The sequence below is a fragment of the Saimiri boliviensis genome, chromosome 16, assembly GCF_048565385.1.
Source record: "Saimiri boliviensis isolate mSaiBol1 chromosome 16, mSaiBol1.pri, whole genome shotgun sequence".
NCBI lineage: Eukaryota > Metazoa > Chordata > Mammalia > Primates > Cebidae > Saimiri > Saimiri boliviensis.
The window spans coordinates 21,926,422-21,945,666 of record NC_133464.1 but is presented as its reverse complement, the minus strand read 5'-3'; the positions used below and the strand labels follow the sequence as shown (position 1 = coordinate 21,945,666).

At 38.8% G+C, this 19,245-nt stretch overlaps 1 protein-coding gene across 1 annotated transcript in view; it reads left to right on the top strand.

The window, feature by feature from the left end:
• GPC5 (glypican 5) overlaps positions 1-19,245 on the top strand; it is a 1,382,768-nt gene that overhangs the window by 26,193 nt on the left and 1,337,330 nt on the right. Inside the window, exon 2 of the mRNA XM_010338876.3 lies at positions 18,053-18,214. Within this exon, the coding sequence (XP_010337178.3) occupies positions 18,053-18,214 (162 nt within the window). The remainder of the gene's footprint in view (positions 1-18,052; positions 18,215-19,245) is intronic.

Sequence of the window (19,245 nt, the reverse complement as noted above, 5' to 3'; positions counted from 1 at the left end):
GAATTGAGGTTTGGGAACTTCAGCCTAGATTTCAGAAGATTTATGAAAATGCCTGGATGTCAAGGCAGAAGTTTGCACAGGAATGGATCCCTCATGGAGAACCTCTGCTTGGAACCCCCATACAGAGTCCACACTGGGGCACTGCCTAGTGGAGCTGTGAGAAGAGGACCACAGTCCTATAGACCCTGGAATGGTATATCCACTGACAGCTTGCACCATGAGCCTGGAGAAGCCACAGACCCTCAGTGCCACCTTGTGAAAGCAGCCAGGAAGGCGTTGCACCCTGCAAAGCCACAGGGGTGAAGCTGCCTAAGATGGTGGGAGCCCACCTCTTGCATCAGTGTGACTTTATTGTGAGATATGGAGTCAAAGGAGATCATTTTGGAGCTTTTAAATTTTAATGACTGCATTGCCTGGTTTCATACTTGCATGGGACCAATAGCCCCTTTGTTTTGGCCAATTTCTCCCATTTGGAATGGGAACATTTTCCCAATGCCATGGTGTCTTGGAAGTAACTAACTTGTTTTTGATTTTACAGGCTCATAGATAAAGGGACTTGCCTTGTCTCAGATGAGACTTGAACTTGGACTTTTGAGTTAATGCTGGAATGAGTAAAGATTTTTGGGGACTATTGGGAAGGCATGTTTGGTTTTGAAAGGTGAGGACATGAGATATGTGAGGGGCCAGGGTGGAATTACATGGTTTGGCTGTGTCCCCACCCAAAATTTTATCTTGCATTGTAATCCCCAGATGTTGATGGAGAGAGCTGGAGGGAAGTGATTAGGTTATGGGGCTGTTTCCCTGTGCTGTTCTTGTGATAGTGAGTGAATTCTCACAAGATCTGATGGTTTTTTAAATGGTAGTTTTTCCTGAGCTGACACATAAAGTATCTATTGCCTGACACCGTGTGTAAGATGTGTCTCTTTCCCTTCTGCCATGATTTAAGTTTCCTGAGGCCTCCCCAGCCATGCAGAAATGTGAGTCAATTAAACCCCTTGTCTATACAAATTGACCAGTCTTGAGTAGGTCTTTATAATGATGTGAAAATGGACTAATACAGTGTGTTTATCTGCTATCTTATTGTTGCAGTTTCTTCACTCCCATAGTTCAGTGAGTGTTACAGCTTTCACTCATGCAGTTTGGTGAGTTGTGAGTTCTTGTCTCATAACCAAGAGGAATGAGGTATGCATTCACTAGAGAGTGAGTATGGCAGAGTAGAATTTTATTGAGTGACAGAAAGCCCTCAGCAGCGAGAGGAGACCCAAAGGTGGGTTGCTGGCTGTGAGGTTGAGTCTGGGGTATTAATGAGCTTAGAATAGGGAGATGCATGCTGATTTGTTTATGGATAGGCTTGGAAAAAGTATCCTTCAGAATGAGGTACAGCAGTGTAAAGAGCCAATCTGGGGCTGAAGTGAAGGCTTGGCCTTGAACCTTGGCCCAGGACCAATCAGGGGCTTAGTGCACCAAATGAAAATGGAAGTTCTCCAGTGTGTGAACTCTATTCCAAACTGGTAGTTTGACGTTCAGGCTTCAGACTACCTTGGCTTGAAGGTTGAGCTTCACTCAACAGGGACCTGTCCCTGTCTACTTAGGAATTTGTCTGCCTCCTGTTGCTGTCACTATTTATCATTTGATGAGAACTTCCCGTATGTTTTTAAAGTCTAAATTGAAGAAATTTGAAAGGCTTTTTTTTTTGGTTGTTAATGCTAAGTTTTAAGTCATTCTAAGGGAACCAGTGCTTATTTGAACATAAAGCTTTTCTAGGGACATTTTTCATACAGCATACCACTTTCAAGCTTGTTTTAGGAAAAAATCTTGTTTTACTTATATTTAAAAATCTATCTAGTTTATGAGCATCTAGGTTTTGTTTTGTTTTTGAGACAGAGCCTCATTCTGTTGCCCAGGTTAGAGTGCAGTGGCATGATTTCAGCTCACTGCAACCTCTGTTTCCTGAGTTTAAGTGATTCTCATGCCTCAGCCTCCCAAGTAGCTGCGATTACCGGCATCCACCATTATACCTGGCTAATTATTATATTTTTAGCAGAGATGAGGTTTTACCATGTTGGCCAGGCTGGTCTTGAACTCCTGGCCTCAAGTGATTTGCCTGCCTAGGCCTCCCAGAGTACTGGGATAACAGGTGTGAACAACTGTGCCTGGCGTGGCATCTGTTTTATTTAAAAATTTTAAGTTGCAGCCGGGCGCGGTGGCTCAAGCCTGTAATCTCAGCACTTTGGGAGGCCGAGGCGGGTGGATCACGAGGTCAAGAGATCGAGACTATCCTGGTCAACATGGTGAAACCCCGTCTCTACTAAAAACACAAAAAATTAGCTGGGCATGGTGGTGCGTGCCTGTAATCCCAGCTACTCAGGAGGTTGAGGCAGGAGAATTGCCTGAACCCAGGAGGCGGAGGTTGCGGTGAGCCGAGATCGCGCCATTGCACTCCAGCCTGGGTAACAAGAGCGAAACTCCGTCTCAAAAAAAAAAAAAAAAAAAATTTAAGTTGCTCTTCAAGGCAACTCATAGACTAATACAGATAATTGTTTTTTTTTTTCATACTTTATTGTTTGTTTGTCTTTAACAAACACTAATTAGCTGCTGGATAAAAGAGAAATATTACATGGTCTATGTTCCCAAGAAGATGACAGTTTAGAGGAGAGAAGGAGATATGAAATAAAGTTATAAAAAATTCTAAAGGTGATCATACTGAGTGGAACAGGTTTGAATGGGGATCCAAGTAGAGATTGGTTAATTCTAACATGGGATCTCAGAAAAGAATGACCTGAATATGGAAAGATGAGAGAATGTTTAGTAGAAGGATTAGAAGAAGAGAGATGTCAAGGGTATTCTCACCTGGGGGAGAAATAGTATAAAGTTATGGAAGTGATGGAACAACACTTTGATCAGAGGATTCCAGGTGAGTTAGTAACACTAGAGTTGATGGTGTGAGACAGGGCAAAGGTCAGTGGCTCTCACTATACATTATGGAAAACAAACATTTGTGGTAACCCTTGGAGATAAAGATCTCCAAGACATCCTGATTTCAACCTTCTTGGGAATCTTCATTTTCATGAAGCAGTTTGCCTTCTCCTCTTTCATGGTTGTAATGCAAAGATCCATAGACCACTTAAAAAATTTCAGAAACACTGTTGTGTGGAGCAAGGATACATGGGAGAGTTTTAATCTGGGATAGCACAGTCATATTTCTGTGTTAGATTATATACTCTGGCAACAGTACAAAAGATGGAAAAGTGCAAGAGTGAAGGAACTATGTTTCTAGGGAACAGGCTAAAATGCTGCAACAGAGACCATAATATACAGTGGCTTAAATAACTTTTTTCTTTTTCTTTTTGACACCTTCAAGAGTTGAACAGCCCAGGGCTGCCACGGTGATTCTGCCATACTGGATATGTGGCTTCTAAGGTTCCTCTAGAAAGCCAGAGGGGAAAAAGAGGATGGTGGGAACAGGAGAAATTCAGGCACTTATATTTTTAAGGAGATGCCATGAGATTTGCATCTCTTTGACCTGACTATAGTCAGATGGGCATACCTCAGGTCCAGGGTTAGCCACACAGATAGCCAAGTGTGTCCTTGGGAAGACAGCTCCTAATTGGCTTAAACCAATCAACCTACCTCGTGTTTTAGCCACCGTGCTTATTTAGGTATGGACTCTTAAGCCAGCAAAGTTAATAAAATATGAAGAGAAGTTTACTGGGACTTCCAAGAGAGGTTTTTCTTCTTCTGTAAGGACTGGCTTAAGGGTATTTTCTCCTCTTCTGACTGGCGTGGACTGAATCACGGCAGCCATTGTGCTACTCGAGGCAGATTTCCCAAGGGTGCTCACTATAGAGAAACTCAGGATGAAGCAAAGTCTATGGAAGACAGTGGAAAGGCAGAGAGGAAGAGAAGCCTTCTGTGAAACTGTTTAAGCAGCTATGTTAATGGTGACTAACATTATACTTACTCTATACTTTTAGTTTTCTGGACCAATTAAACCCTTATATTTTTTTTGCCAGTTTGGGTTGGATTTTTGTTTATTTTTATTTGCAAGCATCTGGGCAATACATAATTTCCATTAATGTGTATGTTAAACATGGTGGTAGTGGGGGTTCCCTATTATAGAGCTGGTGATGTGCCAAGTAATAGAATTTATGTATTGAATAATTGATTGAGAGAGGGTCTCTCTGTTACCTAGGCTGGAGTGCAGTGACATGGTCACAGCTTGCTGCAGCCTTGACCTCCTGGGCTCAAGCAATCCTCCCACCTCAGCCTCCTGAGAGGCTGGGGCCACAGGTGCATACTACCATGCCTGGCTAATTTTTCTATTTTTTGTAGAGATGGGATTTTGTTTGCCGTGTTGCCCAGGTTGGTCTCAAACTCCTGAGCTCAAGCAGTCCTCTTGCCTAGGCCTCCCAAAGTGCTAGAATTACAGGTATGAGCCATTGTGCCCAGCCTACAGTTTATTTTCAATACTTTATTTATTTCTGGGCACACAAAAAACCCTGATGATTGAGATGGGACAGTTGTGAGTATCAGTCACCTTTCTGTACTCAAAACCGTTCTGCTTCCCCACCCACAATGTCAGCATCTGGTTTGACTGGATTTTCCACTCTTGCGTATTTTAGGATTCCTAGATCTTTCCATATAATGTGCTGATCAACTTGTGTTCTACTACTTTTTAACTAATATATTAGCTATTTATTGGGACTCAGAAAAGAATTAAAACAGGAAATTTAGAAAGCTCTGATGGTTTCCTGTCTTTTCTCTATTTCATTTGCTGTTTTTGGTGTCCATGCTGAAATAGAATGGGCACTTGTCTCTTAACTATACATAAAATACTCTGATCACAGACAGACTAAGCTTTGTTATAATTCTAAGTTCCCAGGTGAAAAAATCCAATTGGTTCTGTTTGAGTCATAAATTCACCTTCAGGTCAACAAACTAATCAGAATTGTGGGGTCACATTACACACGTATGGCTGGTGCGTGCCTCTCCCATGGACAGGGAATGTTGAGAGAGCTGTTCTCAGAGAAAATGGGCTTATTATGAGGTGGGCTGATGCCAAAGGAAGTGTCTGTTGTAGCTTGAAAAATAATTTTGGTCTGAGCTACATTTATGGTTGAAAGTTTCTTTCCACCTCACCTCTAACTTCATTACCAGCAATGTCTTTATAGATCAGCTGAAACAAATCGATCATTGAAAAGCAAGAGGCAATGCATAATTTCATGTGCTGGATAGTTCAGAATAACTTTAACTCAGATTGCAGGAGCTGGGACACATGGGTATGGTTTCATTTAGAGAAATAGTGTGGGTTGTTGGTTATTCAGATAGTCTTTCTGGTGAGTGTGCAAAAAAGCTATAGAATAATTTGACGTCTCTTTTAAAACTTAGGGAATGAGACTGCAATGAATTTTTTCATCCCTCAAGCAGTTGGGTATGTTGCTGCTGCTGCTGCTGCTGCTGCTGCTGGGGTGTGTGTGTGTGTGTGTGTGTGTGTGTGTGTGTGTGTGTGTGTGTGTAGGCCTTTTGTCTCCTAAGCTGGTTAACCTGTAGCAGAATCTTACTTGTTGACTTCAAATTCATGACTTCAAGTTTGAGAAAGCATTCTGTTTAGCATACCTTTGCTTGAATTAATGGGCACAGAATATATCTTTTTATATTAGATATGCTCTTGATTGATTATAAAAGTTAAAACTTAAGTATGTGGTTTTGTGTGAACATTAATCGACCATTGCTGGAAAAACTGCACTCAATCTGTTGAAGTATCAGTGATGCCGTTTATAAATAAATGTATATATATGTATATGAGGGACAGTATTACTCTTCAACTGTGACTATTATTTTGACCTTACTTCCTTATTTGTCTGAATTTGTCAGTTTCCAAATGTTACTTATTTTTATTGAATCCAGAACAATAAAACTCATAATGGCTCAACACTTAATACACTTCTGATTTTTTTATTTTAATGAATAATATCAATATATACTTTTATAGAACAGTGCCTGTATTTTGTGAAGTTAAAAAGATGAATCTATAAATTACAGCACTACATTGTTAAGGAAATATATTTGTAAAAATATAAATACAATAGCTACAAATGCTATTTCAAATGATTTACTGAACCAGTTTTTTATGTCCTCAGCAATATATTCTTCTTATATATATTTAAAATGATCTCATTCATTTTGAGCTAAGACAATGCCTTATTAGGTTTCTTATAAAATATATGTGCACTTAGGGAGAAAGGGAAGAAGGCTAACACTTTCCTGAAGACCTTTTGTGCCAGGTAGTATAGTAGTCACTTGGAAAGAAGGGCAAGGTGGTTCTTATCCTATTGGAGCTCATAATCTTGGGAGGGAAGTAGTACCAATCAAATACACATAAACAAATGTTCAGGAAAGCAAAATGAAACGCTTGAATAAACCATATTTTTCTTAAGGTTTTTTCTTTTCTTTTTTTTTTTTTTTTCCTACTCCATTGACTACTTCTTGGGTTCTTTTGAAGGCTTCCCCTTCTGCTCCAATTCATACTGGCATGACTCTAGCTTTGTTTGGCCGGTGGTTCTCAACAGGAAGTGGTTGTTACAGTTGGTGTGTGTGCATACACATGCTAGTGGCATCTAATGGGTAGAGTTCAGGAATGCTGCTAAGCATCTTACTGGGTACAAGACAGCTCCCTGACTAAAAAGAATTATCTAGCGCCCCAAGTATCAGTAGTGCTAAAATTGAGAGACTGCTAAACTTCCTTAACTAAACTTTCTCCTTAGGTGATCTTATAAACATTCTCAGTATTCGATATCATCATTTCTTTCAAGTGTCCCAGTTTATATTATCAATCTGCATCTTTTTCCTGGGCTCCAAACTTGCATATTCAAATATCATTTCTGTATCTTTAATTGGGTGTCTATTAGCCTTATTTCCAAAGCTGAATTTTGTTTTTTTCATTGCAAACCTGTTGCTTGTTTATTTTTCTTTTCTCTTGATGGTACTCATAATTTATGTAGTTTCTCAGGCTAAAAATCTAAGGATTATCCTTGATTCCCCTCTCTCTATCATCTGCCAAATGTTTTTTTTTTTTTTCTTTTTTAAACTTTAAGTTCTGGAGTACACATGCAGGATGTGCAGTTTTGTTACTTAGGTATACATGTGCCATGGTGGTTTGCTGCCCCCATCAACCCATCATCTATATTAGGTATTTCTCCTAATGCTATCCCTCCTCTAGTCCCCCATCCCCAGTCCCCCACCCCCTGACAGGCCCCAGTTTGTGATGTTCCCCTCCCTGTGTCCATGTGTTCTCATTGTTGAACTCCCACTTATGGGTGAGAACATGCAGTGTTGAGTTTCTGTTGTTGTGTTAGTTGACCTGCCAAATCTTATTCAAGGCATTGTTCTCCAAGTTATCTTCTACCTTCTGTATATATATCTAACTTACCCATTTCTTACTCTCACCTTAGTCATAACTCTCATTTGCAGCACAGAAATATGGATTTTCAAAATAATCATTAGAGTGAAATTTTAAGAAACAAATGAAATCAGGTTACTTCTGTCATTGTAATCAAGTTGCTATCATTATTGCAATAAAATTTTTCTTAAGTGTGATCTACAAGGCCCATGTGAACCAATCTAATTTCCTGTTTTTCTCCCCTTTCTTTGCTTCCTGAGATTCTTGCCTTTTTTCTCTTAAATTTTTATTAATTTGACTATAATTGTTGTTAGACATGATTTTCTTTGTATTCATTTGGCTTGGGGTTCAATGGGCTTCTTAAATTTGTTAATTTGTGGTATTCACCACATTTGAGAAATTTATAATAATTTCCTCATGAAATCTTTTACCAGCCCCATTTTTTCTCTTCTTGCCTTTGGGACTCCAATCTTACCTATGTTAGACTTTTTGCTATTATCGCACAGTCTTGTTCCTTTCATTCCTCTATCTATCTACAATCTATTTATTTTTAATCTTTTTCTCTCTCTTCTTCAGATCACATATTTTCTATTGATCTATCTTCAAGTTTACTGACTCTCCTCTGTCATCTCTACTCAGCTTTCAAGCTCATACAGTGAACTTTTCATTTCATATATTATATTTTTCAGTGACAGAATGTCCGTTTCTTTTTCCCATGGAGAATCTCTGTCGTATAATTTATTCTGAGTTTACGTTCTTTTACCTCATTGGAGATAGTTGTAATGCTGCTTTAAAGCCTTTTTCTGTTAATTCTAACATCTGGGGTTGGCCTTAATTTGTTGGCTTATCTCTTGAATAGGGTCATGCTATACTGAGTCTTCATAAGTCCGGTAATTTTAGATTGTCCCTTGGACACTGTGAATGTTATATAATATTGTAACTCTGGATTTTATTATATTCCTCTAAAGAGTTTTGATATGTTTGTCTTAGGAGTAATTTAACTGGTTTGGGCTCAAACTGTCAACAGTGTCTCTTGGGCAACAACTGTAATTTTCATTCAGTTCCTTCATCCTTAGCTTGCCAAGAGCTAGGCTGCTTATAGATTGCTCTAGTTATGTGAAGTGTGGTTCAGGCGTCGGCCAGAGATTGGGCAGAGTTTACACAGAAACCGGGGTTCCTGATCTCTGGCCTTCTCTTCCCTGGTATTTCCTCTTCACTTTCTAGAAACTCTGATTGCCCCAATCTCTGTCTTCTAGTTCTTCAGTCCAGAAAATCTATGCATTTTCTACTCAAGTCACTTTGCCCATAGAATATCTTCAGGCTAAAAGCCACAAAGAGAAAACGAATCCCCTGCTTTTTTCTTCCTCCCAATATTGACTCCTCCTCAGAATCTTTCCTCTTTTGTCCACGCTCTAGGGTTTTAAGTCTGTTGTATTTTCCCAGAGTTAATGGTTGCTATCTGTAAAATAGTGTAGCCACACTGCAAGTCAGACCCTTTTTGTTTCTGGGACATAATAAGGTTCATTTTTACTTCAGTGCAAGGAACTTGAGTAGCCATTGAAGAGTTGTTTACAGACCCTCATTTAGTATGAAGTCCCTTTGAAATTGTGAAATAAATCACAGAAGAAAGTAGAACAGTTTGGCCTGCTATTACCCTGGAAATATTATTGCTATTGTATTGGCTAGATTTCTTTATATTGCAGGTGATTGAAGAAATTATGGTATATCCAGACTCTACTGTGAGCTTGAACATGACTGTGGCATTTGCAAACCTTGAATTTTTGCACCATCAAATTCATTTTCACCAGAAGAGAGAAAAGCTTTGTTTTCCTGGGACCTTTGCTTTCCTGGATTTTCCAAGAAAATTCCAGGAGGAGGCACAGATGCTGGCTGGCTGTCAGCAGATTGTTCTAGGTTAATGGTCTTAAGTATTTTTTATCCTACATAGATGTAGGATTACATGTGTCTCAGTCAAAACCCTTCTGCCATTACAACATTTCCAAAACTTCTCTCAGTTCTCGAATGTATGGAAAGAAGAGTCTCAGAAAAGGTAGGAGGCGTAAGTTGACCGATTATCATTTTTCTGTTGAGAATTTCAAGGCCCTGTTTTCATCTGGTGAGCATTTGGTATTTCATAACATGTAACATCCACTCTGGTAAATATAAGTATGTTTTGGCCTCAGTGTATTGGAACCAAAGACTCTTCTTTATGTCTACCATCAACAAAACTAACATGTGCTACAATTATAAAAATCCTGTAAGTTAACTAGAGGAGAGGCAAATGTTGAAATAAAAGGAGAATGTGTATTATCAACCAGCAATCCTACTTTAAAAATATTTTTATTATAAAATAAAGTACAGATACAGGAAGCCACACAAATGTGTGGCTTAATAAGTTATTATAAGTTGAACACTCTTGAAACCACCACCCAGGTTGAAAACTTGAACTTTTGTCAGTATCTTCAAAGTCCTTCCATGAGTCCCATTCTGTGAACAAAATATTTTCTTATCACTAAGTCACTGCTATACTATTTTTACACTTTTTTTGTTATTAAAAAGTAGTTTTTATCACTTCCATGTGTTGCTCATTTTGAAAGAACATTTGCTGTATCTTCCATGTCTCTCTTTTTTTATTGTGATAAAAAAAATATAGAACATGACATCTACGCTCTTAACACACGTTTAAGTGTATGTTATCGTATTGCTAATTGTAAGCACAGTGTTGTGCAACAGATTACTTTGTGTAACTGATTACTTTGTGTAACTGATTACTTTGTGTAACTTGATTACTTTGTGTAACTCTTTTAACATGCCAGGTCTCCCTCCATCTCTTTCTTTTCCTTATACATTTTTTGAGAATCTGTGGACCATTTGGCTGTCAGAGTTTTCCAGTGTGTATATTGCTGGCTGAATTCTCGTGGTGGCAAACAAAAATGTTCCTTAGTGCTTTGGGTTTCTTCCAGTTTGGCAGTTGGGTCCGGAGACTAGATGAGACTCAGGGTTGACTCCTTGGGCAAGACTTCAGTGAGTATTTGACAAGGACTATAGGAGGCACTTTAGGTCTGGTTGTCTCTGTGATTTTAGCAGCTCCTGTTGCTTAATGCTTGTATTTATCAGTTCATTGGAGATTAATGGTGACATTCAAATTTTATTATTTCTCTTATTTATTGTGAAGACAGCCTTCTCTCATCTGTGGTTTGGTTATTTACTGGTACAGTTTATATCGAGAAGGTTACATATTTGCTTCTTTTTATTTACTATTTTGCAGATTAATGTAAACTTCCCTCATCATCCTCTAAAGCTGATAAACTTCAAAAAATCCATACAGTCCCATGGATATAAGCATATTTGATTGGTTACAATCCATTATAATTATTATTGAAGCTCAGATCGTCTCATATTTGGCCACTGTAAACATTTTGAAGGTGGCTTCTTTCATGAACAAAATTGTATCTCCCCAGAATGTATATTAAAACTCCCAGTGTGATTATATTTAGAGATGGGGCCTTTAAGCAGATAATTAAGGTTACATGAGGCCACAAGGGTAGGACCCTAATCCAGTATGACTGTTGTCCTCAGAAGAAGAGGAAGGGACACAAGGAGTATGTGTGCACAGAGAAATGGCCATGTGAGGGCCCAGAGAGAAGGTGGTCATATGCAAACTGACGAGAGACCCACCTGGTAGGCACCTTGACCTTAAATTTCCAGCCTCCAGACTGTGAGAAAATAAATTTCTGTTGTTTAAGCTCCAGTTCGTAGTATTTTTCATGGTAGCCCAAGCAGACTAACACAGCCCCTGTGTTCTTTTGGTACAGCCTGGTAGTAATTTGATAGCTTCTTTGCTATCTGGTGCATAAGATATTTTAGTTAGACTGTCATCTGACAGATTTTCTGCCCCAGAAAAATGAGCCATTTCTTCAAGATGCATTGATTTCTTCTTCAGGAGATGGTACTTCAAGGCCATAATCTGGGCATGAGGAATGCCCTTTGCCATTTGGTTAGTCATTGTTTTGGGGTCTTTTCAGGGAAGATAGAAATTATATACTTTGTTTGGTTTGTTTGTTTTAGTTTTGAGACTGAGTCTCTCTCTGTCGCCCAGGCTGGAATGTAGTGTTACAATCTCAGCCCCCTGTAGCCTCCGCCTCCTGGGTTCAAACAATTCTCCTGCCTCAGCCTCCCTAGTAGCTGGGATTACAGGCATGTGCCCCTGTACCTGGCTTATTTTTTATATTTTTAGTAGAGACGGGGGCTCACCATATTGGCCAGGCTGGTCTCAAACTCCTGACCTCAGGTAATCCTCCTGCCTCGGCCTTCCAGAGTGCTGGGATTACAGGTGTGACCAACCATGCCCTGCAAGGAATTATATACCCTTTTTTTTTTTTTTTTTTTTTTTTTTCAGATGAAATCTCACTCTGTCACTCAGGCTGGAGTACAGTGGCACAATCTTGGCTCACTGCAACCTCCACTTCCCAAGTTCAGGCAATTCTCCTGCCTCAGCCTCCTGAGTATCTGGGATTATAGACGTGTGCCACCACACCCAGCTAATTTTTGTATTTTTAGTAGAGACAAGGTTTCACCATGTTGGTCAAGCTGGTCTCGAACTCCTGACCTCGTGATCCACCCACCTCAGCCTCCTAAAGTGCTGGGATTACAGATGTGAGCCACCACGCCCGACCTAATTATATACTTTTTAAAGATAAAATTCTCCATGAGTTTATATTAGTACTTCTAATTCAAATTCAAGATTACAGAGTTGTACTTAACTTCTTTATCATGTCCATATCACCATTCTTCCACACTAACAATCCTGATTTTCAAGAATACAGGATAGAATTAGAGGACAGAATTAGAACATTCCAAAATTGCTTGTTTATCCCATGTAACACTCACAACAATTTCAGATGACATAAAGTACAAGTTTTCATATTTATCCCATGTTTTTTCTTCAGGGCTTATATGATCAGTATCTCACTTTGGTATTTGTTGTCATTATCTTTCAAATTCTTTCATTCTTTTTGATTTTTAAAAATTTTTATTTTTCATTTTCTGTTTCTCTTAAGGCATTTTGTTTGCGTGGTTGGCTCCTGTGTTCCTTCTGGTAAGTCTTCATTTAGGTCTATTTTCTTTTATCTTTAGTTTTTTCCTGAGTACTATCACCTCATATCTGAGTTTTTAAATTCTGATATATGTTGTTCTTTCACATTTTGTGTCATTTCCTTTAAGCTTGTTTTGAAACAGTATGGCTAAGTGTTTGATCTTTTTTGGAGAGGAGCATGCCATTCTGGCATATGTCTTCTCGTCTGTGGGATATTATTCTGTTCCTTATTCTCTTTTTTATTATAATAACTCCGAGTATTGACCTCAATATTTTTTGTTGTTCATTTGACATGAAGCTAGTGTTTGTTTTCTGAACATTTTGACTGAGGCAGGCTTCAGCGTAGCTTCTCGAACATTGCAGAGCTGCCTCTTCTGTTGTTTTTGTGTAGTGTTTAAAAATATGGCAGCTTGTTTTATGTTATTTTCTGGATTTTTTTTTTTTTTTTTTTTTTTTTTTTGCTCTTTGGGCTAGACTTTTCCTATGTTTCTTGAATCCTTGTTCTGTTGAATTTTGATTCCACTTAGAGAATTTTCTCTTCTGTGTGTGGTTCTGTCCTGGAAAGGAGCCCTGCTATACCTGCTTGAGAGTTTACTGGGGTGGGGGCTGCTCTTGTTCCTTCCATTCTATCGTGGGTTGATTAAACACATTTAATGATTGAGAGGGCAAAATTCTCCCAGTTTCGGCTGCTACAGGAGTCCCCGTTTGCTTGTGGGGGAAGTGTTCCAAGACCCACAGTAGGTCCCCAAAGCCTCAGATGGAACCAAACCCAGTCGTTGTCAGTCGGAACATGTTTCTGTTGATGTCTTTCACCTACAAACCGTGTCTCAAGACACCCACCTTTTCCATCTTAACTAAGGACCTACACACTGTGACCTTAACTTTTCAGTTTGAGTTGCGATGGTAAAACTAGCACAAATTATTTTTCCTTTCTTCACAGCTTCTTGGATAGAATATTCATTCTTATGTAGATCTTAGTAAAGTTAGCATGTTATTATTTTTTCTTTGCTTATTAACTGAAGAACTTTCACCTTTTCACTTAAGTGAAGCACTTTGGGCAAATCCAGATAGCCAGCATTATTACTCTTGTGCTTTGGAGCCGTTTTGAAGTAAAATACAAGTTACTTGAACACAAACACTGCCCTACCAGGACAGTGGATCTGACCACCAAGAGGGCTAGGAAGTGACCAATGGGAGGGGAGCATGGACAGCCAAGATCTCCTGGGCAGAGGGATGATTGACAGTCCAGGTGGGACGGATCAGAAGGGCATGAGATTTCATCATGCTCCTCAGAATAGCAAGCAATTTAAACCTTATGAGATTTTTTTCCCCCTCCAAACAGAGTCTCGCTCTGTCACCCAGACTGGAGTACAGTGGTGCAGTCTTGGCTCATGGCAACCCCCGCCTCCTGGGTACAAGCGATTCTCCTGCTTCAGCCTCCTGAGTAGCTGGGATTACAGGTGCATGCCACCACACCTGGATAATTTTTGTGTTTTTAGTAGAGATGGGTTTTCACCATGTTGGCCAGGCTGGTCTCAAACTCCTAACCTCAAATGATCCACCTGCCTTGGCCTCTCAGAGTGCTGGGATTACAGACGTGAGCCACCGCACCTGGCCAAAATCTTAGGAGATTTTTAGTTCTGGAATTTCCCATTTAATATTTTCAGACTGTGATTGACTGTGGGGAACTGAAAGCACAGAAAGTGGAACCACGGATAAGGTGGGGAGCTACTCTCTTCTCAGGTGGGTCTGCTGTGCTTTCCTGTGACTCCTGCTCACTATTTCTCACTATCTGAGACCAGGGTTCTCCTGATCTCCTGATCTCAGATCCTTCAGACATTGCTCCGTTGCATCGTTCTTCTACCCTGTGCCCTGCTCTGATACCGTGAGGATCTTGTGCCTATTGCTCGTTTCCCCCCGTTCTGTTTGTATTTTAAAGTTAGTGGGGATATCATGTCATCTAATGTTGTTTTTGTTTTTTGGAGGTTTGTTTTCTAGTTCTGTGTTTTATGTGGGGATTTGGAGAGAGTGAAAACTATACTGCCACTGCCACTGCTACCTTAATTTCCCGAATGCTGCTTGATGTTCCTATTTTAACATGTTAAAAATATACAAGCAGGTAGCCATCTGTAAATTTCTTATGCTAGAGAACAGAAAAGAAGACTTATTAACCACTACTGCTGCTTCTGGTTGAGAATTCAGAAACACTGCCACAATTCTGGTTGAAGTTTCCTTCATTGAGGCACATGCTGTTTTATTTTTAGTACCCTATTTATTTTGGAGTTCGATTTTACTGTTTAGAAACATGACTGCCACTCCAGAGCCTGGGTTGTGTACTCTTGCTGTCTCATAGAATTCTGGGATCATGCTATCTTCCTTGAAGCCAGGCACAAGTATCTTCAAATACCCCTTGTTACCATGTATAATAGTATCTGGGTTTACTCTAGCTTTGCTTTCTTATGATGCCTGTGCTATTTACAATAGGAGCCTGGGCTTTTTTTTTCACCTGACATCTTATGCCCTTTGTGCTGCTACTGTGAACAAAACGTAAGAGGTGGTTCTTTCCCTGAGGGCTTTGTTCATCTTGTCTGTGTTTTGGACTGATATAATAACTAAGGGAACACATTTCCTGTCAACTCTTTTCCCTTTTCACTGTGACCCCAACTCTAAACTGTTTAAGCATAACTTATAGGTGATACTGCTGGAAATGTGCCAAGGAGAGATAAGTCCATCTTTGAAGTATAGTCTTGATTTGGTTTGGAATTTAGTTTAATGTTGTCATTACAAATGTCCAAGATTCTACTTGAAAGACTGAATTAATCCATGCAGACTGTCACCAACTTGAGGAAGTTACTTATGCTAAGGTGTCTAGATTGCTATAAATGCTTACTCAGAGTTACTGCTGAGACATGATGGTTTCCCCTTTACATCATGTTTAGAATCGCAGGTGAGGCAATTTGTCACATCACAAAAGGTGTACTTTATACCATTTGAAGTTTGGGCAAAAAAGCAAATGGGACCTCTGTATATTTTAGCCTATTTTATTTTAAGTAAAACTCCTTGGGTAATTCTTGACCTCAAATTTATTTTCTTGCAACTTACCAAACAGATACCTTCTTTCAAAACGGAAGTAGAAAATGGCCAGTTTTGTCTATAAACAAACTATTTACGGACTTAAGACAGTTGTTTTCCTCTCAGTGGACTCATGATGAAGAATACAGCTTGGGAATTAGCCTGCCTATTTCCAAACACCAGCTCTACCATTTTGTGGTATGTAGGCATTGGATGCTGGACCATTTTCAAGCCTCTCTATGCCTCAATTTCCTCATATGTAAACTGTAGCAGTAATGGCACCTCTATCACAGGGTCGATGTGAGATAATGCATAGATATGGCAGATTCTTAACTATTGGTTTAATGAATAAAAATTGAGTGTTTCTGATGTCTTAGGCAATGTGCTGGGCAATTGGGATATGATCATTAGCAAAAAATCCTCTGTGTGGAGCTTTACAATATTAAAGGGGACTAATTAATTAGTAATTACATTAAAGAGTATAACATTGCAACCATGGTAAGTGCAATGGAGAGGTATGTAGTTCTCCAGGAATGTGTAATAGGGGCTTGAGCTGTCTGGGGGCTTAAGGAAAGTTTCCCTTGGGAAGACTGAGTGAAGATCTAAAGAAGAAGTAGTTGTGGATGAAATAAGTGAGGGTTTGTTGCGTGTGTGCATGAGAACAGTTAGGGTAAGAGTGTCTGAGACAGAGAGAAGAGCATGTGGCAGAGAGAGCTTGCTGAACATGGAGAGATGAAATAAGGCCAGAGTGTGACAGGAAGAGTACAGTGGCCAGTGTTTCGGGAGATGAGACTGCAGAGGGAGAGAGGAAAGGAGAGATTACCACTTGGGGGTCTTCACAGGCCATGTTTAGGAATTGATCTAACAAAACAGTGTTAGATATTTAAATTCCGAAGAGGTATTTGCTATGATCTGCTGTTATTGTTCTTTTTATGCCTCAGCAGTCTTTCCTACACTAAACATTTTTATATACTTTAATATTTATTCATTGGTTCTTTTCCCCAATCTCCATTATTGCTTTTCTCTGAATGCTAATTCCTCAATCCTTCTGGAATAAAGCTCAAAAGATAGCTTTGTTTTCTTTTAAACAATTTTACTCTTTGAACTAGAATTTGCTCTTATGTAACATTAGGTAAGATAAGTGAAAAAGAATTGCCAAAATGTTACCTACTGTGACTCTTATGAATATTTTATGCTTCTTAGCTTTTGTAAATGCTCAAATTCTGTCATGTGTTATTTCGGTTACTTAAACAAACCATAGCTGAAATTGTTAGAGATTTTGGTGTCCCATGTTGACACGAAGCTCAGAGTGGTTTCACGTATTTTCATCTGACCCAGAACCAACTTTTGGAAATGTGAGACCTGAGGCCAACTCTGTGTGAAAAAGTAGGAAGAGCTTTGCAAGGTAGCTGTTAAGTGCACGCATTTTGTGTGTGTGTCTGTGTGCATGCACATATTTTGCTGATCTAAAATTGGTTGATGAAGAACTAATGTGGAACCTGTGAAACTCCCAGAGATTAAGGGCCACAATTCTTCTTTTCTAAAGTAAAGAAATAAACGTATTTTATTAGGCCATGATGTAAATAAAGTTGTCGTGAGCTTTACATATAATCTGGTAGCCTTGGAATGCCCTGGGGATCACATCAACTCTCTTAATCAGGGTTTCCTCTTTTGGCACTAACTCTCTGTAAAGATGTGGACATCTTTTCCTCTTTGTCCTCTAGCATATCTGCTGTGCATAAAGGTGCTTGTCCTGGGTCCCTACCAGGATGAGAGCTTAGTGACACTAGCAAAGGTTTTTTTTGCAACCATAACTCTTACATTTCACGTATTAATAACTGCATTTCATGTAATCTGTATCTTTACAGGATTTTTCTAAATATGATTGTACAACTAAAAAGTGCAGTTAGTGGTGGGAATTGTTTCTTGCCAGCTACATAGTGAGTGGAATCTTGGATACTGAGTGGGCCCACGGGGGATTGATCTCCTAGCCTGTCATCATTGCAGAGATAGGCTGCTTCACAAGCAGCACAAGCAGCTGAGAAATCGGGTCAAGTTTTTTGACCTTTATGTGATATTCAAAATTCAGTTCATTTTCCCATGAAAAGCAATTGTTTTAGCCCACATAATTATCTGTAACATATTTATTCCAAATAATTTTGGCTGAATTGATAAGCACAAAAAGTATTTTTCTTGATTGAGCTCTATACTTACATAATAATTTACTTTCTATTGAGTGGACATACTTAATATTTGACCAAGAAGTTAATAGAATATTTGAGCAAGGAGTTCATGGTTTAGAATATTTTGTTCACGACTGTGTTGATGGGCAAGAGATCAACTTTCTTATGGCACGTGCTCTAGTAAATCAATTCCTCACATAGATTGTGAGTTCTTTGTGTGCAGGACTGGTCATAACACCTGACATATAACATGTAATACTTGTTAAATGGACAGGTAATCATTCTGAAAAATGTGTGTTCCAGGACCTGATCTTCAGGTTTGCATATCCAAAAAGCCTACATGCTGCACCAGAAAGATGGAGGAGAGATATCAAATTGCATCTCGCCAGGATATGCAGCAGTTGCTTCAAACATCCAGCTCTACCTTAAAGTTTCTAATATCTCGAAATGCGGCTGCTTTTCAAGGTAAGTGGATCTTGAGTTCCGCAACTAAGGACTAGCTGTGTTATGAATTTGCCTAAGATAGTTACATTGGCAAACTTGGCTGGGTTTATTTCCTTTTATTTATTTAATATTATGGTATAAAATGAGGTTTTAACTTTTTCCATCCTTCAAAGCTTGTTTCTGAGGTCATTGTGGGCATATATATTGAGTTGGACTGGAGAAACTGAGTTGTACTGTTACATTAGTGAAATGATCTCTGGAAATATACATTGCTATAGGGTTCTTCCAGACCTGCCAATGTTCTGACCCACGGCTGTACTTTAACATGAATAGACATAATTATTAGATTTCATGGAAAAGTTCTGTTAACATAAAATATTGTTTTTAACTAGGAAATTATAGATTTATCTATTTTTTATTTATTTTTTTGGATGTCATGTACTTTTTAAAAAAAATTTTACTTTAAGTTCTGAGATACACGTGCAGAACATGCAGCTTGTTTACACAGCACCTATCAAGCTGTTATTGAGGTTTTAAGCACTGCATGCATTAGGTATTTGCCCTAATGCTCTCCTTCCTTTTACCCCCAACTCCCCAACAGGCCTCTGTTATTTGAAGAAATACCCTTTACATTTTTTCCCTGTAACCTCATATAGTTTTCATAAGAACACCAGTGGTATATATCAAAGTGTGAGCAAGTCTGATAAATAGTAAAATAGGAAATGTTAATTGGATGTTTAAGGGTCAGCTAAGACCAGAACTCAACCTTAATTCAAGCAATATGTTCAGATATAAAAAACCTAAAATGCAATTAAAAAAAATTAATGGGTTATAAAATTACGAGGTACACTGAATAATAGATGATTTTTTTCTTATTTTACTCATCTCTTCTATAAAATTACTTAACACTACAATAAAATAGCTTAATTTGTTTTTCCTCTTATAAAACATTAGCTATTCTGTATATGACTAGAATGAAAATGTCTAGATTATACAGCTTTTCAAATGATTACCTTTGTTCAATGCAGAATATAACCTCTGTTAGTATTCCT